This window comes from Miniopterus schreibersii, assembly GCF_964146895.1.
Source record: "Miniopterus schreibersii genome assembly, chromosome: 2".
Classification (NCBI taxonomy): Eukaryota; Metazoa; Chordata; class Mammalia; order Chiroptera; family Miniopteridae; genus Miniopterus; species Miniopterus schreibersii.
In genome coordinates this window covers 151,738,108-151,765,422 of record NC_138102.1, presented here as the reverse complement: position 1 = coordinate 151,765,422, position 27,315 = coordinate 151,738,108, and the positions used below count along the sequence as shown (strand labels likewise).

The 27,315-nt window shown below is 38.7% G+C and overlaps 1 protein-coding gene across 3 annotated transcripts in view; it reads right to left on the bottom strand.

Annotated features, from left to right (window-relative positions):
- PKP2 (plakophilin 2) overlaps positions 1-27,315 on the bottom strand; it is a 73,639-nt gene that overhangs the window by 24,396 nt on the left and 21,928 nt on the right. For all 3 annotated transcript variants that reach the window (XM_081130820.1, XM_081130821.1, XM_081130822.1), the window contains exons 4-6: positions 26,898-27,033; positions 18,608-18,815; positions 10,560-10,737 (exon numbers count right to left, since the gene is read on the bottom strand). In XM_081130820.1, coding sequence (XP_080986946.1) covers positions 10,560-10,737; positions 18,608-18,815; positions 26,898-27,033 — 522 coding nt within the window. The remainder of the gene's footprint in view (positions 1-10,559; positions 10,738-18,607; positions 18,816-26,897; positions 27,034-27,315) is intronic.

Genomic DNA, 27,315 nt, shown 5'->3' with positions numbered 1-27,315 from the left:
TCCCATGTCTCGGCCCATACTAGGCAGTCACTGTTCATGGACTGATAGGTAACAGTAGGAGTTTCTTTGGCAAACAGAAATGTCATGTATTTTCTGTGAAGTACAACTTCTTAATCTGGGCGCACCTGCTATGGCCATGAATAGGAGAGTGGAAAGTTTAGTATGAAGAGTAGGGGCCTCTGCAAGGGGGCTGATTGTAGCTGTGCTGCTTGACAATTCCAATGAGACACTCTTAGAAACACTGGGTTCAGGGAGGCCAGAGAGGGGTTACCGGGCAAGCAGGGCTATATTTGTTCTATAAGATTATTTGATATGTTTGCTTCACTAATTTAATTATTGTTGAGAGATTTCAAAATAATGACCTAAAATCGCTGAGGTTCAGCTTATACAACAAGCATTTTCAAGACCAAGATTGTATTTACTCTTTTAAATACCACTTATACCTTTTAAATTTACTTAAAGAAAAATTTACAAAATAATTTAATTCATGAAACCACATGTTTGTTTGTATATCTAAAATACCCAACTTATAAAATGAGATAATGACCGATAGTACAACATAACTAGAAATATTGCCAATTCTATTATTTATGTTCACACATCAAATGTAAAGCGTTTACATAATTAACCATAGAACTGATGTAGAAGCTGATGATTCAATTGTCTTTATATTTCTGGGAAAGTGAATCTCCAGGTTGAACTATACGGATACTTCTCTCAGGTTTACATGGCTTCAGCTAACATTCTTGTAGTTTTATATTACATTATTTTCCAGAAGTAAATAACCACAATTAAACTGTCTTAAAAAGTAAATTCTGGATTTCAGGTCTATATTCTTATAGAAATAAAAAATAGTTATTTGCTATCAGGTGAATTAGATCATCATTAATTATCTTAATTATCTAAATAATCACCTGGGATTATGCACAGGGCTAAACCAAATAAGCCCTTTTCTGCTGAGAGTATTCAGAATCAAAGGTAAACAGAATGAAAATGGATAATTAAGGAAACGCAGCTTCAGTACAGTTCTGAAGTTTGATATCCAGATAAGCATAAAAAAGTGAAATTCAGTATAACAATAATATTTTTGTGTGTGTGCTGGAGAACACACATGTCATTTAATATATTAAAACTTTACATGGAGACATTTTTTTTCCAGAGAGTGGCTGATACTGATATTCAAAAAAACTTGCCTTTAACTCCACGGTTAGTTAGGAACAAGATTGATAGTTACAGCTTCCCTCCCTCCCTCCTTTTTTTTTAATCTTTATTGATTTCAGAGAGAGGAAGGGAAAAGGAGAGAGAGGGAGAAACATCAATGATGAGAGTCATTGATCGGCTGCCCCCTGCACGCCCCTGACTGGGGTTGGAGCCTGCAACCTGGGCATGTGCCCTGACCGGGAATTAAACTTCAATCTCCTGGATCCTAGGTCGATGCTCAACTGCTGAGCCATGCCAGCAGGGCCAGCTTTTGTTCCTAAAGGTACAGTTTGCTTCCTCTGAACACTCCCCACCCCAGCTAGATTTATATAGTGAGAGGTGCTAATGGAAATTTCTTTCAAGACAGTGAAAAATTTCTGTACATTATAACTATATCATATGTTCATCAAAACACATTTACTCTTTCACTGGCATATATAGGCATAAAATATAATTAAGAAAAAGGGATACGTTTTATAATGCACTACAGCACTGTTTTGTTATTTTGCCCTATCATCCTAAATAAAATGGCAAGTTCTGGGGTGGTTTTCCCAGTGCAGAAGCGGTTGTTAGTCAGGCTGTGGGGACAAGGTTACAGCAGCCATTACATAACCCTTTCTCAGTATGACTGGACTGAAAAATGAGAGACGAACTAGCAGTGACAGAAGGATGAGCTAAAGGTTGAGAGGAACACTGAAACACCTACTCACTCTCCAACAGCCCCTAAATGTGACTCTCCAGTCAACATTTTTTCCCAACTCCCAGGCAACTTCAGTTAAGCAGCTCAGTGCTTCCATAATAATCTTTTCATACGTCTTCTCAAATGTAATGTGATTCTCTCTTCAGGTGCCTCTCTCTCCCACCAACCCTAGAGTTCCTCCAGGGCAAAGACAGGTTCCATTCCCCTCTGAAAGTTAGAACTTTAAAAAGTGCTTTGGATATAACTGGCACTCAAGGACCAATGATAAGAGCAAGAAGAAAAACAGACCAAGTGGTAAAAGCCCAAGAAGGCTGGACTAGTTGTCTTTCTCAAATTTCTACAATTGTGGAGGAGTCACTGGCCCTTAATTTCTTCAGCTGAAGAGTGAGACTGCCATCATAGGCTGCCTAGATGTATTTGGGTTGGCCTGAAGTGTTCTTCAGAACTGGGAATCACACTGCTCTTTGGGGTAAGCATTTTTTCCATTCTCTAGTTTGAAAGCCCCCACCATTCCCCACGGTCTTACACCTACCTGTCCACTTAAGTGCCTGCCTGACCCCCGGAGGCACATTAATTTCTGACCTCTAAGCTGCTTCTACCTCTCCAAGAGAACAAGACTTAGGGAAGACGAGGGCAGGAAGGAAAGAAGGAAGGAAAGAAAAGGGAAGAAAGAAGCTATGGGAAGGATATGGAGGAATGGAGAAATAATAAATGTTTGGTAGAAATCTGAACATACCCCTAATAACCATTGGTTTTATTTATGTCACATCCAAAGGTTTTCCAAGTGTGACAATCAGTGAGGTAGATCATGGAGATTTGACAGCCATGTCACACCAATTCCCAAGCAGTTACCCATAAAAAATAGAAAAGCAGGGGCTCACAATGAGTGTGTGTAGGAGAGGTGTACACGCAAAGAAGGCACTAATGCTTTTTGGTAATTTACAATTCTATGATTGTCACATTAGTCCTTTGGAATTTGAAATATCTGGAAGAGTATCCTACTGATTGCAATAAATTACCAAATTATTTTAACTGTCCCACTTCTTGCCCTAAGTAAATAAAAATAATTTTTAAAAAATGAGCCCTAGCCGATTTTGCTCAGTGGTTAGAGCGTTGGCCTATGGACTGAGGGGTCCTAGGTTTGATTGCGGCCAAGGGCACATACCTTGGTTGCAGGCTCGATTCCCAGCCCCGTTGGGGTATGTGCGGGAGGCAACCAATTGATGTGTCTCTCTCACATTGATGTCTCTCTCTCTTTCTCTCCCTCCCTTCCACTCTCTCTGAAAAGCAATGGAAAAAATACCCTCAGGTGAGGATTAAAACAAAACAAAACAAAACAAATAATAAAAATGAGGCATTTTCAGTTTTCTCTACTCAAAAAAATAAAAATAAAAAGAGGAAGATGCTGAAGCTCTCTTTATACTACTTTCCAAGAAAACAAAGAATTGTTTCTTCTTTGAAAAGGAATATGTAAGGAATATGTATAACCTAATTATCCACATTTTGTTGCTAAAGTAAATCAACTACTGGAAACTCAGTGCTCGCAGTTTGTGGTAAATGTTTAACAACCAGCTTTCTAGGGGCAGGGGAGCAGGGAAATCTCTGATGTGTAGCATTTGCCAATGTCTGTGGTATAAATACTCCACCATGGCTGATTTCAAGCTACCAACATGATGTCACACATGTGGAGTTATGAAGAGAAGCTGACAATTGCTCTTGCTGGCTCTAGCACAAATCAGTGTACCAATTTACTTTTCCTCTTCTAACTTGGATTTTACTACTCATTATGCTGGTATAATATTGTTTAAGAAAAAAAGCTGAAATCTGCATGAACACACCGTTGGAAAATAGATTTTCCCTACTGCAAAATCTGTATCCCCTTTCAGTGAGTAGCTTCAGCCATGAAAAGTATGTAATTCCAAAAGGACCTAAAGAAAGCACCAAGGCCCACGGTAAATGCGGCTGTAGTCAGATGCTAATCCTGCAAATAAATAGTTTGATACTTGACAAATACGGTACACCTGAGAGCATCAGTCTTTCTCTCCCTTCAGGATAAACTGTGCATGTTCTCCTATGTGATCACAATCTCATGGAAGCAGCTCCAAGTGCGCAGAACTCGAGTCACTGCCGCAAGTTCACGAACAAAGCAAACATTTGACCTACAGAGCACATTCACTGTGCGCCACTGCTCCGCGCAGACCAGGGCACTGCTGTATGCAGAAGGTTTTTCCAAAGTAGACTGAAGGAATTTAGTGACACTAACCTAAGTCAACAACAGTGCCAAAAATGCTACTCATGTTGCTAATTCATTGCTGGCTCTGCACCCACTGGGGGAAAGAATACCTCACGTGAACTTGCAGCAATTCAGACATTTATGACCTTTTTATGCAGCTAAGACTCACTCTTCTTAGAACCATTCAACACTTGTCTCAAAATTTTTTTAGAGTAAGCTGGGGCCATAAATAAACTACTCAGCAGGCATCTCTATTGTTGGAAACTGAGAGTATTTGATTGCAGGCTCCCTCTAGGTCTTTCTTATATGTTCTGATTCCTCTCTCCTAGAGGCTTTTACATGCATTGTGACAATTTCCACTCTGCAGTTGTCTCCAATGCAATCTCCTGTCTGGGAAAGATCTCCCACTTCACATGTTTCATCCTTTATATCTTCTCTGTTCTTGTGAAATGCAGTGTAGAGTTCCACTTGCACAGAACTTCTGAAGCAAAACCACTGAAATGCAGGTAGTGTCCACAGTGACACCTGAACATGACTGTAATTAGCCTACCTGACCTTGTGAGGTTGCCAGGCTATGAAGGGCAGAGGTTTTATCCACATGGGCAGTCTGTAGACATGTGACGAACATTAATATATCCAGTATACTAGTTAAGAGCTTCGGCATTGAAGACAAGGCTTCCTGGATTAAATTCCAGCTTTGTCTCTTATATGCTGTGTGATGATGGGAAAATCACTTAACCTCTCTGAGCTCCCATTTCTCATCTATAATATGGGGAAAACATACTTTACAGGGGCTGCTGTGAGAATAAACTGAAAAAAGCCTCATAAAGCATTTGGAACAATTTCTAGGACATAATCACAATAAAAATTAGCTGTTATTATAAAGTAGATATATAGATGAAATAAGAGCACATATTTTAGTAAGCATATGCTATGATGCTCAATTTCCCAGGTTTTTATTTGTTTGTTTTTATTTTTTGCTCTATTCTCCTCTGAAAGTAGTTTAAATCAGTAGTTTGAATTGATTATGCAAACACTTTTTAAAAAATGGTATCATTCTGCCCTGGTTAGAGCATTAGCCAGAAAACCGAAGGGTTGAGGGTTCAATTCCGGTCAAGGGCATGTACCTGGGTTGTGGGTTATCTTTCAGCTCCCAGTTGGGCGTGGGGGGAGCGAGTGCAGAAGACAATCAGTAAATGTATCTCTCTAACATTTATGTCCCTCCCTCCCTCCCTCCCTCCCTCCCTCCCTCCCTCCCTCCCTCCCTCCCTCCCCTTTCCACTCTCTCTGAAAAGCAATGGAAAAAATATCCTCAGGTGAGGATAAAAAATAAAACGGTGTCATTCTGACGGGAGGGTGTTCAGTTATAACATCTTCTGGAAAACGTGTGACTACCAGGCACTGCATCACCCAAACCACACAAGTCTTTTATTCTTTGTTCATAGGGGAGACTACAGGAAGAGATTTTTTCTTTTTATTGAAGTGACACTGGAAGATATTTTTTTAATGTTTTTATCGATTTTAAAATAATATATATCTTTATTGATTTTAGAGAGAGGAAGGGAGAGGGAGAGAGAGAGAGAGACAGAAACATCAATGATGAGAGTCATTGATCGACTGCCTCCTGTACACCCCCAACTGGGGATCGAGCCCACAACCTGGGCATGTGCCTTGACCAGGAATCGAACTTCGATCTCCTGGATCATAAGTTGATGCTCGGCCACTGAGCCACGCCCGGCTGGCATTAGAGAGAGAGGAAGGGAGAGGGATAGAGAGATAGAAACATCGATGAGAAAGAAACATCACCGATAGGCTGCCTCCTGCACGACCATACTAGGGATTGAGCTCGCAACCCAGACATGTGCCCTGACCTGGAATCGAACTGTGACCTCTTGGTTCCTGGGTCAATGCTCAACCACTGAGCCACACCTGGCCGGGCTGGAAGAGATTTTTAAACATCTTTCTCTTTAGATTTTTACCTTCTCAATATACCTTTCCTGTTGATATGATTATTCTTCTTTACCTGAAACTTATATTCCTGTCCTTCACACACTAGCTAATATTGCTTACAGAAGAACATAATGAACTCCTTAATGTGACCTTCAGGGCCCCACAGTCTGGCCTTAGCCTATGTTTCCAACTTCTGCGTGATTACGCTTCATCTCAAATTGGATACTCTTGCCAGACTCAATTATTCACCTAATTCATCATGTATCTTCATTTGCTCACTCATTCATTTATTTCATTCATATACTCCACACTTGCTTACTATATGCCAGAAACTTTGCTAGGTGTTAGGGATTACAGACTTTAAAATTGCACAGACTTGTCTGCATTTGTAAGGAATGAGCCCAACAGAACAAAAAAAAAGCAAACAGAGATGAGATTTAAAAAAGAAGAAGAGTGAGTCCCAGGGGTGCTGAATGTCTGTCCCAGTCCTTGAGGTCATGGTTCCTGATGTGATTCCTTCACTTCCACAAGTGACTGTCAACATCTCAGCCACCTGAGCCAATGAATCCCAACTTGGCATTAGCGAGTTTGACTGGAACAGCTGCTATTTTCAGTTGAAACAATCCTGCCACATTAAGAGCTCTGCTGTACATGGTAAGGCAGTGGGAGCTACACAGAATTTTTAAAATGCAAAATGTTTTAAAATGGATCAAAATGCTTTAAAGGCTCAAGAGAACATTCAAAGCGCAGTTCCAGTGGACTGTACAGAAGATGGATTCAGGGGAGACCATTTAGGCACCTCTTCTGCTATTTAAGAATTTCCTCCTTCATCCTTAGAGAATTTCTGACTACTGAAATATTCACCAAGGCCCAGCTCACCTGGCGCCTCTTGTTTTGTGTCTTTCTGATCTCACTCGGCTGGCATGAATGGCCCTTTGTTCTGCATTCCTGCAGCACTGCACTTGTACCTCTGACACTACAGTGCACCAGAATCACTTCGAGGGCTTGTTAACAGTGGATTGCTGGGTCACACCCTGAGAGCTTCTGATCCAGTAGCTCTAGAGTGGGAGCCAAGAATTCCAAGTTCCAGGTGATGCAGATGCTACTGCTCTGGGGGGCCCACTTTGACAACCACTGCTCTAACACATTTCATTGTAGCAGTATTCTAGACTGCTTGCTCATCAGTATCCCCCGCTAGATTGAAAGTTCCTGAAGGCCTTTCTAATTTATCTTTGTAAAACTCTCAGAAGCTTACATAATGTATTACACAAAAGTGGTATCTGATATGCATTACTGTGTGACTAGCTGTGGCGATAAGAGGAAAAACTTACCATAATAAATTCCCTCAGTTAACACCCAGAGTCCCTCAAAAAAAAAAAAAAAAAAGAACTGCGTAACTAGAGAAAAGATTGAAAGGCAGAATACATCTTGACTTCTTTGGGGTTGCCTAATTTGGATTACACCCTCTATCTAATTTCTTTTAATCCTTGGACACAAAAGACAATGATTATTTTCAAATATGAAAAGTTTGCTACGCAGGACCCTAGAGAAGACTAGCCTTTTTTTTGCCTCCTGCATGTGTTTCTATTTCTTCTTGATTTAGCTGTCATTTGACAGCCCAAGGGAAAATAACATTTCAAGCATTTTTCATCCCAATATTTAGAAATGCTGATCAAACTAACTTTTGTAGTTGTTCTTATGGCAAGACATTCTATCCCTTTAGGCAATGTTGCCTTATAGTTATTTAAAAGCACCTGGGAATAAATTTAAATGAGAAGGTGAAAGCTACAATACATTGAATAGGACATACATAAATGGAAAAATATTCCACACTTGTGGATTGGAACAACTGATATTGTTAAAAAGTCGACACTGCCTAAAGAAATCTACAGATGCAATGCAATCCACATCAAAATTCCCATGGCACTCTGGCCGGTGTGGCTCAGCTGGTTGGGCATCGTCTCAGGCACCAAAGGGTTGCCAGTTCCATTCCTAGCTGGGGCACATGCCTGGATTGCCAATCAATGTTTCACTCTAGCATCAATGTTTCTCTCTCTCTGCCTTCCTCTCTCTCTAGGATCAATAAAAACACACACATATCCTCAGGTGAGGATTAAAAAAAAAATTCCAATGGCATTTTTCACAGAAATTTTTTAAAAAATCTATAATTTGTATGGAAACACAAAAGACCCTGAAGCCAAAGCAGTCTTGAGAAATAACAACAAAGTTGGAAGTATCATGCTTCCTGATTTCAAACTATATAATAAAAACAGTACAGTATTATAAAAACCAGTATGGGTATTGGTAAAAAAACAGACAAATAGGTCAATGGAACAGAATAGAGAGCCCATAAATAAACCTGCCCATATATGGTCAATTAATTTACAACAAAGAGTCAAGAATATACAATGGGGAAAGCAAAAGTTCTTCAATAGATGATGTTGGGAAAGCTGGATAGCCACACGCAAAAGAACAAAACTAGACTAATATTTTGCATCATACACAAAGTTAATTCAAAGTGAATTAAAGACCTAAAACCATAAAACTCCTAGAAAAAAATACAGGCAGTAAGCTCTCTCACATTGGTCTTGGCGATGATTTTTTGGAGGTGACACCAAAAGAAATGGCAACAACAACAAAAAAGAAGCAAGGGAAACTACATCAAACTAAAAAGCTTCTGCACTGCAAAGGAAACCATCAACAAAATGAAAAGGCAACCTACTGAATGGGAGAAGAATTTGCAACTCATCTGATAAGGGGTTAATATACAAAATATACATATAAAGAACTCATATGGAATATAACTCAATAGCAAAGAACAAATAATCCAATTTAAAAATGGGCAGATGATCTGAACAGACATTTTCCAAAGACGACATACATAACACATACATGAAATGCTCAGCATCACTGATCATCAGGGAAATACAAATCAAAACCACAATGAGATATCACCTCACACCTGTTAGAGTGGCTATCATCAAAATGTGAACAGATAAGTGTTGCAAGGATGTGGAGAAAAGGGAACCCTTGTGCACTGTTAGACATGTTAAATTGGTGCCACCACTACAGAAAACAGTATGAAGGTTCCTCAGAAAATTAAAATTAGAACTACCATATGATCCAGCAATTGCACTTCTGGGTATTAATCTGAAGAAAACAAAAACACCTACTCAAAAAGATATATGAACCCCATGTTCATTGCAGCATTATTCACAATAGTCAAGATACAGAAACAATCTAAGTGTCCACTGATGAATGAACGGGTAAAGAAAATGTGGTACACACACACACTGGAATATTGTACAGTCATAAAAAAGAAGGAAATTCTGGCTTTTGTGACAACATGGATGGACCTTGAAGACACTATGCTAAGTGAAAAAAGTCAAGCAGAGGAAGGCAAATATTGCCTGATCTCACTTATATGTGGAATCTAAAAAAAGAAAACAAAACCCAAGTCACAGATACAGAGAATCAACTGGTGATTGCCAGAGGTGGGAGAGGAGTTGGGGTTGGAGGAATGTTGGCAACATTTTTGAAGGGTGCCAAAAGGTGCAAATACAGGCCCTGGGCAGGTTGGTTAGAGTTTCAGTTGGTTAGAGCATCCTCCTGATATGCCAAAGTTGCAGGTTTGATCTCCAGTCAGGGCACATACAAGAATCAACCAATGGATGCATAAATAAGTGGAACAACAAATCGATATGTTTTCTTTCTCTCTCTTCCTTCCTTCCTTTCTCTCTCAAATCAATAAATAAGAAAAAAATATAAAAGAAATAAGTCCTGGAGATGTAATGTACAACATGGTGACTATAATTATAACTGTATTGCGTATCTGAAAGTTGTTAAGGGAGTAAATCTTAAAAGTTCTCATCACAAGAAAAAATATTCTGTAATTATGTACGGTGATGGATGCTAGCTGGACTTACTGTGATGATCATTTCACAATATATACAATAACAAATCATCATGTTATATACCTGAAACTAATATAATGTATGTCAACTATACCTCAATAAAAAAATTTAAAAAATTAAAATACCAGGTTCAAAATTATTTTTTTAAACCATGTTATTAAAGTAGATTTTTGTGAATGAAAAATAGCATGAAGCCTACCTTAAAACCTGTGAGACAGGGAAGGCCAGTCTGCATGGACTTCTAGGTGTTCAGATCAGATACCTGGTTTCTCTGCTGAAATGGGTGTCCTCTCTCTTATGAACTACTGTGTGGATAGCTTCTGAAATCAAATGTGTTAGAAAACAATATTCTATTGAACCTTTCTCATTGTCTCTACACTGTGGTTCTAGTAGAGTGATCTTTATTCTTACAGGATTGCCAGGTAATGGGGTAGAGTTTTAGACAGACATGGATGCAGTATTTGAAGTTCACAGAGAAAAGTGTGTGTGTGTGTGTGTGTGTGTGTGTGTGTGTGTGTGTGTGTGTGTGTGGTGGTGGTGGGGTACTACAGAGTGGCATTACCTTAGGCATCCGGTGACATTGTAGAATGTATCAAAATCGAGCAAACCATTCGCTTTGGGGTAGTCTCCTTCTGGCCACCCCGAAAAGGGGATGATGATATTCTCAGTCAGGATAAGCAAGGCTTCTGTTATCATGAGATTCTTGAGTTTGTCACTAGAGGACAAATTCCACAGCAAACCTAGAATCAAAACGGTGCAGGGTTGGGTCAAAAGGATTGCTGAAAAGGTCCGTTAAGGCCATCACCCCTAGGGCTAGGGCTAGTTATAAATCAAAAGGGTGGGGCTGGGGAGACAGTCCCTTTTCCAACTGAAAAAAAATTATTTAGAGCTAATTGGATGGCAATGGAAGCTGATCCATAAGAGCAATTTAAAATATATATATATATAACTATAACTATTCAGGTTTAAATTCATCAGGAATGTGAATAAAAGCCAGAAATCCTTAAACATTTCTTGCTGTTTCTCTTAAGACCCTATCATAAAGCTGAGTTGATTAAGATAATAAACTCTGAGCTTACCAAGAGGGAGGCTTGAAATGATCCTATTGTAACTGACTTCAACATTTTAAAGGGTCCTACGTTTCTCCCTTAGATGCATGGAGAGAATACTTCTCTCTGCCTCCTGCTCCCCCCTACCTGCAACTTCCACCTCACATTTGCCTCCCAATAATCGCAGGAAGGGCCTGCAGAAAGCCTCCAACTATGCTGTGCCTGTCAACAGTAGACTGATCAACATCACCAATTACTATTTATTGGCTCCTACCCAATGCCAGATTGTATGCCCCCTGGAATTCATGCTGCTTACCTCATGTATTTTTTTATATTATAGTTTGGCAGTGAAGGAGAGACAAGAGTATTTTACCTATCTGCCAACATGCATGGCCTAAGCGTTGGTCTAAGACTGGTACCACATTTATTCATTTAACTTTCCCTTTCCTCTTGGACTTCCCCACCCCACCCCTATTCAAAAGAAAGGCCATATAAACCAACTCAGGGAAAAAAATCAAGATATAGGATACTGTACTTTCCAAGCATTTGTGAGACAGAGTAACGCTGGACACTGAGAAAGAATACAAAATGGTATATACATTTAGGATTTGTTTTTCTTACAAAATTTTACAACTACTTCTGTTTCAGTGGAAGGACTATGCACCTACTGCTTGCTACTCCAGTGACTCTGAGCAGGTATAAAGTTGCCTCGTCATCTGTCATACTTCAGCAAGTTTCTCTAACTCACTAGCATCCAGGAAAGGATAAAGTGTGGGAACATACAGAGAAGGGGGTCTTCATTTTCTTCCCCATTCACTCTCCCACTGCCTAGTCACTAACTCCCATGGGTTAAACTAACCACCTTGTCTGTATGAAGGAAAGAGGGAGCACAGGTACACGGGACGGTCTACTTTATGAAAAAAGCACACGTGGTGGTCTTGGCTGAATTATGTGGTGACATCATCTCCTCTAAATTTAATGACTGAAATAAGAGTCTGTACAGTTAAAGCTTGGTAATTATTCAACCATACTTGTATTTGGCTCATCAATTAGAACATGCCAGGTAGGCTTAGTGAAGTCTTCTGTGTTTAAACAATTTACTTTGGCTGTGTACAAGTGACTAATTTCTAAAACAATAACCATATTTCCACTGCAGCCTACACTTAGCTTCCATTAGATACAATGACACTGGGTCTTGTAAAGACTAGAATTCTGGCTGATGAGGAGGTCTCTTCCTGATCAAACTAGCATTTGGGGTTAGTCATCCCCAGTGTCCCTGAGCCACAGGTTTTGTAACACAATGACTTCATTCCTCCCACTTCATCTTAAAGAGGCCCTGGAAGCAGGAGAGACAGAATAAATCCCAAGGGTGGTTGGAAACAATTAAAGGCAGGTCTGAGGTTGAGTTTTGGTTACTAAGATACAAAAGTAAGTTAAAAAAAGAAAAGGGGAAAAAAGCTTCCTATTCTAAATAAGCAAACAATTAAGAGTCTCTGCCTGTGGTGATGGAAGGAGACTTGACTTGGGGTCGTAAACACACCATGCAATATACAGATGATGTATTATAGAATTGTACACGTGAAACCTATTTAATTTTATTAACCAATGTCACCCCAATAAATTTTAAAAAGAGTCTCTGCCTGCTAGAGCTTAAAAATGTGAAGCATAATATTCCCCTTTTTATAAAGGACCACACAGGGCACTCAAAGAGGAAGTACACCTTACAATAAAAACCAGAGAAGATTAATTTGAACAAAGGGAGTGGAATTTTCTTTCAATAGTCAATGTCCTTTATAGCTTGACATGCAATTATTATTTCTACATTATTTCCATGGTTTTAGGATACATAATTTTTAATTAGGATATTGTATAGAAATGTCATGCCTGCCAAATTTCTATATGGCATGAAGCTAGGAAAGAGCTTAAGTGTTCACTAGAGATGCAAGATTATACACACACACACTGTCATACACGTACACACAAAATCAATAAATGACCAATTACAAATTGGGCAAATATGTATGACAATATAAGACAAAGCATTAATACTCTTAATATACAGAGTTCTTATAAATTATTAAAATTCAATGACTAGTAGGAAAATTAACCCAAAGCTAAATGATATTAAAGTCTAATATATATACATGTTCTCCTGTAACTAAAAAAATGCAAATTTAACAGCTAGATATCATTTTCTGTGACTATAGCAGGCAAAACCAGAACCAATGAATGGAAATTCTTGGGAAGATTTTGGCTCACTGAAAGTACAACCTTCTAACAGAGCACTGAAGAAAAGAGAAAGATCTGCTTGTAAGTTCCAGCTCTATCTCAGGAGCTGATAAAAATGAACTCATCTTTTACCAAAATATCAACAAGAGGATTTTATTCTAAAACCAGGGTTTTAGAATAGACTAGCAGTTTTCAAATGAGCCCAGTGGCAAATCAGAACCACATATTCCTGGGCGACAACCTCAAACTGAGCCAGAATGTCAGGATGAATTCCAGGAACTCATATCTTAAAAGTGATTCCCATTTCTAGTATTGTAAAACTAGTGGACGAGGTGACCCTGAATACATATCCTGTTCAATGATCTGAGCAAGACTCTCTGATACAATATTTAGAGTTTAGGTTTTCACTTGTCTTACCTTTAACTTCTGGGCAATTTATTCATAGTGCCTAAATTTCAATTATTATAGTTCTTTGTTGTAGCTGGTCTGCCTGTAATTTTCTGTCACTAAGCTCTCATTCTAATAAAAAAGGGAGGGACCTGGATTCTAGTAAGAGACATACTTTGAATAGTTAGCAATAATGGTAACTGTATTATCTGGAAATTTATTGCCAACTGTGATATTTGCAAAAAATAGTAACTAGTAAAGGGATCATACAGATACTAAAATCCATATTTTATTAATACTGTCCTCTAGGGCTGGAAGTATAGTTATTTAACTAAGTCTGCATGACACTGAGGTAGCAAAACTTGCAAATTTTTTGATTAAATGAATACTTATCTTCAGGGCAGGAGAAGGGGGAGCAGGAGAAGGAGAACTGGGGTTATTAACCTTGTTTTTCAAAGTGGTCACAGAGCATGAGGGTTTTTTTTGTGTTATTTTTTTTTCAACACTCTCCTTTGCATGGATATACTACTCTTTTTACCTAAATTTTATAAATTTTACCTGAAATATCACATTATCACAAGGCCATTTATTCCAAGTTATAAATAAACCCAAGGTATCTTGTTGCACATTACAAATGCAGAAAAAAATAATATACAATTATTTAAAGAAGGTGCACAATGAATATTTTATAGCAAAATGTTTTGATACTTTATGAAAATACAGTAACCCAATTAAATAGTTCCATAAAATAAGAAGAGGTTAAAATAAATTTGTAGCAAACTTCATTGACAGCCATCCCCTGACTCTTCTTATACAATATGCAAAGAGGGACAAGACGCCCTTGCTTCATTCACATCACCTGTCTGTTTTAATCCAAGGCAGAGCTCTACACCCTACAGCCTGTGCTCATTACTCAGTGACCTTAAAGATGAATCTCAGCCTAGCATGTACTGTTCTCATGTCAAAGTACACCAACACACTCACTGATAAGGAAGGGGGAACATTCTCATGGGGGAAATTCTTTGATCCTGAAGTCTTTTTGTGTTTTCATTGAAAGAGGGAAGAGCTTCCCTCCTAGACTGGTACAGAAGATGCCAGAAAGGTCAGCAAGTTGACACTCTCTACAGTGAACAAAGCTCAGATGCTAAATTTCTTTTAATAACTGGGTCAGAAAAATTAAGGTCTTATCTGCAAACACACATGATTCTCCTATTTATGTATAATTTAAATATTCCCAGGCCACAAGTCTCTTTTTAAATATTTGGTCAGACATCCACAGTTGCTGAGAAACTTACGTGAGCACCACAGTTGTTACTGCAATAAACAGACAGGCATGAAGTGAGTGGCAACCTAATATTAAAAGAGGCAAAGGTAGTTCAGAGAAGCCCCTCCTTCAAAGTCAAGGTGGAGGGGTTGGAGGCAGACAGAGGGACAACATTTGAAAATACTCCAGAGAAGTGATATTTGAGACAGCTATTGAAGGACAAGAGGTTTCAGGTGTGGAAGAAGATGCTGGTCCATGACAGCAGTGACAAAGACATTGAGACAGGAAGGAAACATGGAATAGACAGGCAGATCCTTTAGCACTGCAGAACCTGGGATGGAAGGGTATGAGAGGAAACACTGCTACCGATCGATGCTCATGAGGCTCAGATTGCACAATCTTTGTGTGGCATGCTACAGAGTGCAGACTTTATCTCATAGGTAATAGGGAGCATAATGAGACTCTATTTTCATTTTAGAAAGAAATCACTAACAGGGTGATGGGTAGACTGGGAATGTGTGATACTGAATCACAGAGGCCAGGTACAAGGCTACGCAAGAGCAGAACAGAGAGAGGAAAAGGGCTTGAACCCAGGCAGTGACAAGAGGAGAGAGGGAGGGTCAAAAAGAATTGAGGGAGAGCTCTCTGATCTGAGATTCTCAAAGACAAGCTCCTTCCCAAGACCAGTAAAAATGAGTCACCCTGTACCCCCACCCAAGCTATAGGTGGGAGCCACTTTGATAGAGCAAAACACCCAGATAAAACTGGGTTTGAATCTGGACTTTGTTCTTTACTGCGTAATCTTGGGCAATTTACTTAATCCCCCTGAACCTCACACTGATCACAGGTAAATCATCAATAATGCCTTATGGAGCCATCAGGAGGAACAGAGATGAAAAATGAAAAGTCCGAGCTTAGTGACTAGCACATAATAGGGGCTTCATAAAAAGATGTTTATGAGATAGACAAGAAGAGATTCACATACATGGTTACACACTTTGGTTTCTAAACAAAGATATAAACATGTCTATTTAAGTCAACAAGTATTTCTGAGGCCAGGAAAATACTTATTTAACTTTTCTATTAATAGAGCTAAAGGAAGTTTTTTAGAAGGATTTGTATCAAACATTCAAGTATCAACTCATTTCAATTAATGTGTAATGAACACCCTCTGGTAGGAATGTTTGGCTTGTCCTAGAAATCCTGGGACTTGCACAAGCAACCTCCATTTATCAGCTCTGTTGATGATCTAAAGATGACTGAATGGCTTCCATGGCATCAATTTCACAGAATGTTCTCTGACCTCAGTTTCCTATTGCCTATACAAAAGAAGAGGAAGCCTGGTTCAATGATTACTTCCTTGATACACACCCACACATCCTCCCAAGCTTTCTAAGCAATCTCCGTACCTTAACCTCAATCACTCTTATCCAAGCTTCCTCTAAATGACCAGCAGCTTCTTTGCTTTGCTAGTAGTGATGTTCACTTTGCTGGGAATAACCTTCATTCTCCTTTAAAACCCCAGTCCAAAGCCTACCCCTTGTTTAATGTCCACAATGAAACATACCTCCTTCATGAAGCCTTTTTTTAAATTGTAAAACAAGATAATCTGATTCTCTCTCGTGGTTCATTACTATATTTTAATGAAGAAAATGTTAGGTTTTAAATGTGAGGGTTTTTTTTTTTTTAATGCTATCCATTACATAATTGTTCATGTTTTAGTAGCTAGAAAATAAAATCCACAACCTGTCGAGTATGATTTTCACTCCCTGGCACTTGTAGGCTGCCCTGTAAATGTTGGCTGAGTGAAGGAGTGAGATCACTCTTAATTTCTGTAGGCATTTTAATATGACTCATAAATATGAAAGGAACTATCTCATGGGACATTATAGAATGCTGGCAGGAGGGTAGCATGGTATGAATCTTTATAGTTTTATAAAATTAAAATATATCGCCCGGCCGGGCATGGCTCAGCGGTTCAGCGTCGACCTAGGATCCAGGTGATCGGGGTTCGATTCCCGGTCAGGGCACATGCCCAGGTTGTGGGCTGCAGCCGATCAATGACTCTCTCATCATTGATGTTTCTATCCCTCTTTCTCCCTCTCCTTTCCTCTCTCTGAAATCAATAAAGATATATTTAAAAAAAAAAAAAAAATCAAGATGAAAAAATGTATTTTAAGATACAAATGAGTAGAGAGGATATAACATTTTTATAGAAAAAAAGAAAGCTGTTATAAAGTGAGGATGGCATAAGCACAATATATTCAATTTAAAACTGTATCTATGGCCTGGCCAGCGTGGCTCAACCGTTGAGCATTGACCTAGGATCCAGGAGATTGTGGTTCAATTCCCAGTCAGGGCACATGCCCAGGCTGCGTGCTTGATCCCCAGTAGGGGGTGTGCAGGAGGCAGTGATCAATGACTCATCATTGATGTTTCTATCTCTCTCCCTCTCCATTCCTCTCTCTGAAATCAAGACAGACATATTTTAAAACAAGCAAAACCCCCCCCAAAAAACCATATTTATGAAGTACTTCCTTTTTAAATAAGAACACTGTCAACTATTACCATTAAAAAATAGTTTACATATTAAAAGGGTTAACTTCTTTGGGTCTTAGTTTCCTCATCTGTAAAATTGAGATTTAATACTCAATAACACCTAAAAACCTAAGCCTTTCCTTATAATTTTTAAAATGTAAGTGTATCATCTGGGACACTTACGATAGTTCAAGGCAATACCGCTTGCTGATGACTGCACTCAGTGATGCTTCCTGCCCTCTAATGTGCGCAGAGAGCTTCAGCAGAGCTGTGATGATGGCAGGGAGGGTGTGCCTGAACATCAACGAACCATTTTCTCCTGTACCACACGCACTACTAATTTAAATGAAACTAGGCCTCCCTCTCCATACTTCAAGGATTACTAAAATTACTGTTGCTTTATTCTATTTGTTTAGTTCATATTCTTCATCCACTGCATAGAAGGGGGAGATAGTTATTTGTTCAAATCAGTATTTGAACATAAATATGAAGTACAGAACTGAAAAAACATACCCAGCCACTCTTTTCTTTCTCTCTTTTTTTGGGTTGAAGGGATAGGTGGGCTAGGGAGCTGGTATTTTGAGGGGTTCAGGTGATGGAAGGACTGGGAAATACAGTTACTAGTATTTTGACTAGTTTGATTAAATCGATCCTCTACATTTGACTCCCCTATTTACTTTCTCTGCATAGATTTAGTGAATACAGTGTTTAGTAATAATAAAAAGAACTGAGTGTGGCTCTTGTTGCATTTCTTCAGAATGTTTTGGACACTGTGGACAATACTGAAACCCCAGGCATTCTCAAACTACAATGTTGACTGTTAGAGAATTTATGTAGAATTTTCAGGCCAGGAGTCTTGTCAAGAAGCTTTTTTAAAGACATGTGGTCAAAGGTGCATAGAGTTTCTAATTAAAAATAGTGGGCAAAAGCCTGAGAATAATTTCCCCTTCAGAAGAAAAGGAATTCAAATTTGACTTGAACCTGGGATCTTAGCCAGCAGGTGACAATGTTCCTTGAAAGCCATCTGTCAAATAACAATGAGCCCATCAATCAGTTGTTCCAGGAAAGTTAAGAAAAAGAGATGACATCACATATCCATCTGGGGTGCACCATGTATGCCCTTTAATATGCAATAAGAGCTACCTGTTATTTGTTTTTTAGTCTCCAAGTCTCTGGTTTGCTTCAGCACCTGTAGCAGCCGAGGCACCCCATTGAGTTCAGCTACCTCCAATTTGTTGTCATTGTCTTCAAACACCAAGTTTCTCAAGGCCCCACAAGCGGCTCTCTGAACATCTTCATTCTGAAATTTCAGGAGGTGCAGAAGCCTGGGGATGCCTTGAAGCTGATAGACCTGGGGAAGAAATGCATGCACATTTCAGATACTGTATATATTTATTAATTATGATGTGGCATTAAAGACATTCAATGAAATGTGAATGAACAGATGAAGTTGATTGTAACTCCCATCAATCAACAACTATGTGTGGCACAACCTGAGACTCATGGTGTACAATGTACTCCTGCTAGAAGTATCTCTCATTGAGGAGCTTACAGTACATTAGGGAAGTTAAAACAAACACCTATGAAAAAATGAAGGGGAAAGTTAAGTGATAAAGGGTGAATAAATGACAGCTAAGTGGATAGAAAGAATTAAGTGATAAAAGCCTTGAGCATAATAAAGATGAAGAGAACTGGGAATTTGAGGAGGAAGGAAAGTTTTATGGAAGAACACCACATTGCATGAGTTTTTTTCCTAGGACAGAACTTTTTTTAAATTTAGTTTTATTTTTTTCCAATCACCATTTATCCCCTCTATGCCCTCTTCTACCTCTACCTATCCCCCTCCACCCCAACAATTACCACCTTGTCCATGAGTTCTCTTTTTTTTTTCCTCAGTCTCTCTACCCCTTAACGCCCCCAACAGCCCTCCTCCCAGCCAGAGCTGCTGTCTGCCTACTCTTTATCTACGAGTCTGCCTCTGTTTTGCTTGGTAGTTCAGTTTGTTCCATTAGATTCCACATATGAGTGAAATCATATGGTCCTCGTCTTTCTCTGACTGGCTTATTTCACTTAGCATAATGCTCTCCAGGTCCATCCGTGCTGTCACAAAGGGTAAAACTTTCTTTCTAGGACAGAACTTTACAGTCAATATAAACTGAACAGAAATCACCTTCCTCAATGGTAATAATAAAAATGCATTTACCATGGCAACCATAGTAGCAATATAAACTTTTAAAGAATTTATATAAATTATTCAAGCATTTTAATTTAAGTAAATAACATAACTTTACACTTTTTAATGTGCTACTTAAAAAATATTTCTATACAAATATGCAAGAGACAGCATGCTGTCTATTAGAAAAAGGGCTAGCCCAGCCAGTGTGGCTCAGCGGTTGAGCATCGACCTAGGATCCAGGAGATTGCAGTTCAATTACCAGTCAGGGCACACGCCTGGGTTGCGGGCTTGTTCCCCAGTGGGGGGCGTACAGGAGGCAGCCGATCAATGACTCTCTCTCATCACTGATCTATCTCTCTCCCTCTCTCTTCCTCTCTGAAATCAATAAAGATATATTTAAAAAAAAGAAAGAAAAAGGGCCAGAACTAAGAATAAGAAGAAAAAGAGAAGGTTTAGATTCCAAAACTTAGGGCTTCTTGAGAAGAGGTCAAGCAATGGCAGTCTGAGCAAGGCAATTTTGTGGTTTAGGCTGCAAATACTATCTAAAGAAACCAAGAGGTGGACACAGGGTTGCTGCAGAGAAACGTTAAGTTGAAGACTAAGGGTTTTCTTTTTCATAGGCTTCCATTAGCATCCGATTTAAAAATTTTTAAATTGTTAAGAACTTTAGGTAAAAATCTCAGTCATTTTCACCATCTTAATGCAGAAATTTTTAGGAAATAAGTTGTAAATGGGCATGAGTTTCCCTTTCAGATGAAGTTCATCACCTCGTTACACAGCAGTTCATGCTCGGGGAGAGCTGCACACCCAGCCCAGCGGCATGCTTTAACATTTTCTATGTTTCATCAAACTCTAGTCTCCCTTCCACAGACAGATAGATATTATTTAAGACTCAGTCTTTCAACTTCACATCTTCCTTTGTTAAAATTGGGGAGAAGACTAGACAAGCAGGAATGAAAGTGAAGATTGTAAAATAATCTAAATAATAACCACAATAATAATAAAACAAAAATAACAACTCCTCCAACTTCCATCATTAGGTAGTGTCAGCATAGTGTTAAGAGGTTTATATACATTCTCCAATCTATAGCTTGCTAGAACCTCCGGAGGAAAGTACTCTTTTGGTCCCTAAGGCCCCACTGGTGGTAATGAGGAGTAATACTTCCACTTACTGACCCCCTTTCAGGAGACATTTGCAGAATGGGAGAGAACTGGAAGAGGGACCAGAGCAATTTTGATAGGCGATGTCTAGAGCCATTCTAATATATTTGTATGACAATGCTAATGATAAAGATTTCATTTCATAGCTATCAGTGAAACCTGGTCTAACAGATCATCTATTTGATCACTTCATTTAGTCCCATTATTACATTTCATTAAAAGCAGAAAGGCACAGTTTATTTAAAACAGCCTTTAACTCACATTTCCCTAATTCCATCAAATTCATTTCATAGTTGGGGTTTTGAGGTGGGTCACTCCATAAACATCATAAATGCTAGCTAACTCTTCACAATAGCAGCATAAACATCAGGTGCAAAAAGAAAATCCTATTTGTCCTAAAGGTACTTTGGCAGCTTTGAAATATTACCTAATTTTTAATTTATAAACTGCCTGCTTCCAAATAAGATGTGAAGTGGTTTACTGACCATACTGCATTTCCAGCGGTGACAATAGCATTAGTGAGAAGTGGCCCATGGAAACCTCCTGGCCCTGGCAGGCTTCTGTTTAACAGCCTCTGACCCATTCTCTTAACCAGCCACCTCGATCCCCTTGGCTTTCAGCACCTGCAGACACACCACGCTCAGATAAATGCTGAAATCCGACTACAGCTCTACTTTAATAAAGGATTTGACTCCCTAGTGTCTGGCACCTATCCCACATTTAAAAATAGAATTTAGTTACTTTTATCCTTTATGAAGCAAATTGATATAAATCATATGAAATGCACGAAACTGATGACATTCACTCATCGCATAGAACTAGAAGGACACTGGTAATGAATCCTGTACCGATTAGGACTCATGTTACATGTACTGTTCTTGCTCCTTTAAATTCAGGACAGCAGCTGGAACCAGAGAGGTTACATCTGTTTCCAAGTTATTCTAAATCCTCTGGGGATTTGTTCTCCCTTTGGGGCAAGGAAAAAGAAACAGACTAACATAAATGTCTCAGAACTTCAAAGGAGCTTTCATTTGAGATGGTTTCTAAATATCTGGAAGGGCAAAGCCACATTAGAATTCTAACTTTCTCTTTTGACTCTATTCCGATTCTCTTCCCTGCCAACCCTAAAGTAATTAAATGATCAAGATTTCTGGTGGCAAATCTGCAAAGGAAACAGACTGCCTCTGTCGGGGTAAGGGCTCCCTCGTGCCCCGTGCCCTGGTGCCTTTGCTCTCACTTCCTTTCCTGTTGGGAATGCTAGGTCCCCTCTGCCTCTCTTTGGCGCCAGCTCAAATGTCACCTCCTCTGTGAAATGTCACTCCTTTTCTCTTCTTTCTGTCCCCTTAGAATTAATCACTCCCTATAAATTGGTGCTATAACCTTTCAGGAAGGCAAGTGGCAATTTATGGCAAAAAGTAAAAATATTCTATTCTAGAAATCTTAGTTAGAAAACAATTTGAAATGCAGACACCGACAAATGCACTAATGATAGTAACCATATCATTTATAATAGTGAAAAGAAAGCATAAATGTCCAACAATGGGGGAAGACTGGTTAATGATTAATTGTCACATATCCAAACGTTGAGGTATCCACGGGAGAGGCAGAACACTGTTTGAACTGGCAGGTATTTTATTAGTCACACAGTTGCCTCATCCGTCAAAAGGGGACTGTGTAAGATTAGCAACTGTGTGCTAGGCAATGCAGCAGTCACTCAACACGTGGTAGCCACTACTATCACCATTAATACGCCACCATTAAAATCCCTACAAACTATAATGGGAAAATGCTTATGGTATAATGTTATTGGGAAAAGCTGTATAAAATATCTGCATTTCTACTCATAAACAGACATAAAGAAGGGAATGAGATTAGAGGATCTTGGAGAAATGGTGAGGGTATAAATTATGAATGGGGCTTGCTACTTTGTATGTTTTTAAACAGCAAACATATATTTGTCCGTAGTTTTAAAAATCAAAACAAAAAATCCCCACAAAGTCCCATATTCAATTTGGTTACAACTATGTACATACAGGGTTTGGCAAAAGTAGGTTTATAGTTGTGAGTACATGAAACACAGAGTTTATTCCTGTATTATTTTTTATTAATTTTTGTATTTTTTCCCATACGGACAACTGTAAGCCTGCTTTTGCCCTACCCTGTATGTACATTAAAAATCAGAGAACAAAACCAAAATGATAACAATAGTGAGACCATGGGTATGTTTTCTCTTTTTTCTTTCTTAATTTCTCAGAGTGAATTTGTATTAGTCTTATAATAAGATTTTATGAAACAGTTATGGGAGTCACTGCTTCTGTGATGAGCTCTGAAGCTGGCATAAAAATAAAACCAGCTTAAGAAGGGTCTTCCAGATTAAATTGAGGAATCTGTTCTTTATCTTGCAGACAAGCAGGCAGCTATTGGAAGATCTCCTGGGTGCTGTGAGGAGAATGGATTAGGAACGGATAAGAATGGAGGAAGGGAGATTAATTAAGAGGCAGCTGGATTAACAGATGCTGGTGAGAGGGATGAGCTGTACCACCACCTGGGTGAACTATCACTCACTTACAGAGGAAATAATCCTCTCTGAGTTATTATTCCGGGGCAGGCATTGCACCATGATCTGACTGCATTCTCACAACAACTCTTCATAGTAGGACTATTATTTCTACTTTATAGGTGGCAAAGCTGAGGCTTAGAGAGGCCAAATATCTTGCTTGAGGTCACCCAGGTAATTAGGGTGCTGGGATTCAAACCCATCCCTGAGCGACTCCTGAGCAAATGCTCAAACCACAAGTGTCCTACCTCAACCAGGCAGGAAGAACAAGGTTAGGAGGAGGGCTGGATAATGGAAAAGAAAAATATCATGTGTTCATTTTTTGATAAGTTGGTGTTGAGTTTAGTGGGAAGTCTAGGAAATAGACAGGCATGTGGTTTGGAACCCAGGGAAGAGATATGGGCTGGAGATGTTCTGAGTCATCAGCATGTAGATCACATTACTGGAAGCCATGGAAGTGGATGACCAAGGTAAAAAAAAGATGATGCTGAATAAGAAAAGTCCCAGAAGACATCTAAGGAATATTTAAGGGACAGCTCAAGCATATATTTTTCACGAAACCTAAAGGAGCCAGAGAGATGGAAAAAGAACCGAGAGACTCTGGACCAAAGAAAGAAAGTTTCAAAAAGGAGAGAGTGATGGATGGTCTTAAATGCTGGGTCCTAATCACATAAATTAAGAACTGAAAAGCTGTCACTGGTTTTGAAAGTTATGACTTAAAATTTTGATCCTTATGTCCACATTGTAATTGTCTTTTATGCATAAATTTAAAAACTATAGCATCATGCTTAATATTAGCAGTATTTTATTTATGTTCTTGGGTTCTAACATCACAATTCTTAGATTTTTCTACAAAGCATATGTTTTTAGTTTTCAATATAGTTTTCACGTTTCATTATTCTCAGAATTGGTCTTTGTTCTAGCCTTAACACAGAATAAGAGTTAAGAAGGCAAGCATAGCTTTAATTCCATATTTAAGCAAAATAATATTGTAATCAAATTAGTAATTTAAAAGATAGGGGATATCGCCCTGGCCAGTGTGGCTCACTTGGTTGGGTGTCGTCCCATGCATGCGCTGAAAGGTTGCCAGTTCAATTCCCAGTCAGGGCACATGCCTGGGTTTCAGGCTTGATCTCCAGTGGGGAGCGGGTGGAAGGCAGCCAGTCGATGTTTCACTCTTGCATCGATATCTCTCTCTCTCCTCCTCTCCCTTCCTTTCTTTCTAAAAATCAATAAAATAAAATAATAATAATAAAAGAGATAGGGGAAATCTACCCTAACTTGGATAACAAAAGAAAACCCAAGTAATTCCATACTATCAAATGAAAGTACATATAATAATGCCCAGTTTTTAAAGATGGGGAATAAAAAAGCCTTAAACATTTACCTGAGTTAGCCATAAAAAGGACTAGTGTTTAGCCCAATTTTTCTGCAAATTACCACCACCAACTTTCTGGCCATGTAAGAAGCCATCTGGGAAGCAGATCCTGCAGCCCCACTCAAGCCTTTAGACAACAGCAGTCCTAGCCAAAAATCCTGACCAATCTCATGAGTGAACTGGAGTGAGAAGGGCTCTTATCTCACTTGACTTACCTGATGTGCAGAACTAGCCACATTTTCTTTCCCCTTTGTGAAATCTATTGATTCCCAGAGTGAGTAATATCAAAGCTGGTAGGTTACTCTATGTTGGGCTTTGCACTCCTACTTCTACTAGTTGAGTTACATATTTAACAAGAATAACTTAGGTTTGTTTCCCAATGTATTTGTGTGAACTGTGACGATTATTGTAACAATGCAATTTATTTACCTATCCTGAAAATGAATGAAATATAAGTATGAAGAGTTCTCTCTGAAAACTAATCTGAATGCTCTGTAAAGACTAAATAAAGGTGAAGAACTTTAAAAAGCTCTGCAATTATTTGTAGAAAAAATTAATGTAAAAGACTAGAGAATATGTAAAAATCTAGAAGAATATGAGCTCGTATGAATTAGTGCCATTAAGTTCTTATTTCACTTTAAAGAAACTAAAAATGGCAGATAATACATAAAGGGCATAGTTTATGTAAGAAAGATGATGACAAACTCTGTGTGTATGTATATAACTTAAAAAAAGATTTTTCTCTGTAACCCTGTTTGATTAACTGACCAAACTATTAGTCTTGATTTTAAAAAATAGTAAAATTTCTACTACACAGAGATGCCTTTTTTTGTTTTGTTTGTCAGAGTAACAAAAAGCAAACAAAAATAATAATATCATGTGGTGGTAATGGTTCACAATGTTGGCAGGAGTGTAAATTTGTACCATTTGAGGGAGGAGTTATTAGGGAGTTACTTATCAAAATTACAAATGACTCAATAGTAAAAAGAATTGAATTTACCTACTGGCTGAAATAATTTTAAAAACCAGACAAAACATACAGCGGTTTCAATAATTGGACATTATATATATATAACATATATATGAATATACATGTCAAAATTTTGTCACATTGTACCTTAATAAAGGTATTTTAAAAATGAACAAACAAAACTGGTACATTTATACAACAGAAATCTATGCAGTTGTAAAAAATAAAGTAGGGCTAATATATAATGAAGGTTTCCAAGATATTAAATGAAAACAAAATACAGAGTACTGTAAATAATCTGCTACCATTTGTGATTTTGTTTTAAACAAAAAATGATACTCAACCAACCCATCCAATAATTGTTTCTATATGCATGGAGTATCTCTGGAAAGATACCCAGAAATTAATGAGAGAGAGAGACAGAGAGAGGAGGGGGCGGAGAGAGAGAGAGGGAAGAAAGGAGGGAGGAGAAGAGAGAATGGGAGAGAGAGCAAAAGAGGGAAATGGGGGTAAGCTGGGGTTTGAAGTAGGAGAGAAACTCGCTTTTTTTCACTGCATACCTTTTTGAACTATGATACCCGCCCCCCCTGCAAATGTATCACTTCTTAAAACAAACATAAAATGACCCATTGATCCATTTTAGGGATCTGTCCAATAGGAACACTGGAAGTGCCAAAAGATACGTGTACAAAGTTGTCCATTAAGCCTTTGTTGTTATATATAAATGAAATTATTTAATGAAAACAAAAATTGGAAAACATTGTTTATATTTAATATATTTTTAAAAATATTGAATAGCTTAAAATACACACTCTCTCCTCCCTGCCACCCCATACCCTCTCTCAGAAAAATCTGAAAGCACACAGACTGTTGACAATGCCTCTGGGTATGGTTCTAAAGGGGGAAGTCGGAGAGACAGACAAAGAAGGGGGGAGGTTTGTGTAATGAATTACTTTCTAAGTTTCTGAATGGCAGAAAATTTTTTGGTAATGAGTGTACATTTTCTTTTAAATTAAAAATTCTCAATAAAGATTTTTATTTATTTATTTATTTTTAAATTGAGCCATAGTTGACATGTAACTCAATGAAGGTGTTTAAAAATGTAAGCAAATTATTGGTTTTGGTTTGCAGGGTTGCCATAACAGACAGGAGAATGTGCTGGTTTTGCAACAGACTTAAGATGCTACTCACCCTTTTCCGTGCTTCAGACTTCTGGAAGCACTCGTGCTGTATGAAGGTGGCTGCCATGGAAATCCTGGCAGGTGGTGTGTGGTCTGCATCAAGCATACTCACTGCCCGCTCCAGAGTCATCTCCATGTCTGCATTCCTAGACAGACAGTCACAGATTCAGCAAAATTGAGGCCCACTCCCTCCTGCCTACCAACCTGAGCCTCCAGAGATGACTCGGCTAATATTGGGAAGCACCTAGAACATCTGAGTCTTCGCTCTTCTTCAGCCAAGAGAAAAATCAGTACAGTAAAAACCCTGATACAACGGACCGATTTGGGCGAGGGGGGTGTCTGTTAAAGCTGGAAGTCCATTATATAACAAGATAGGTTTTCTAAATGCGTAAGTTAAAAAATTGACAAATCAGTTTATCTGTCTTCAC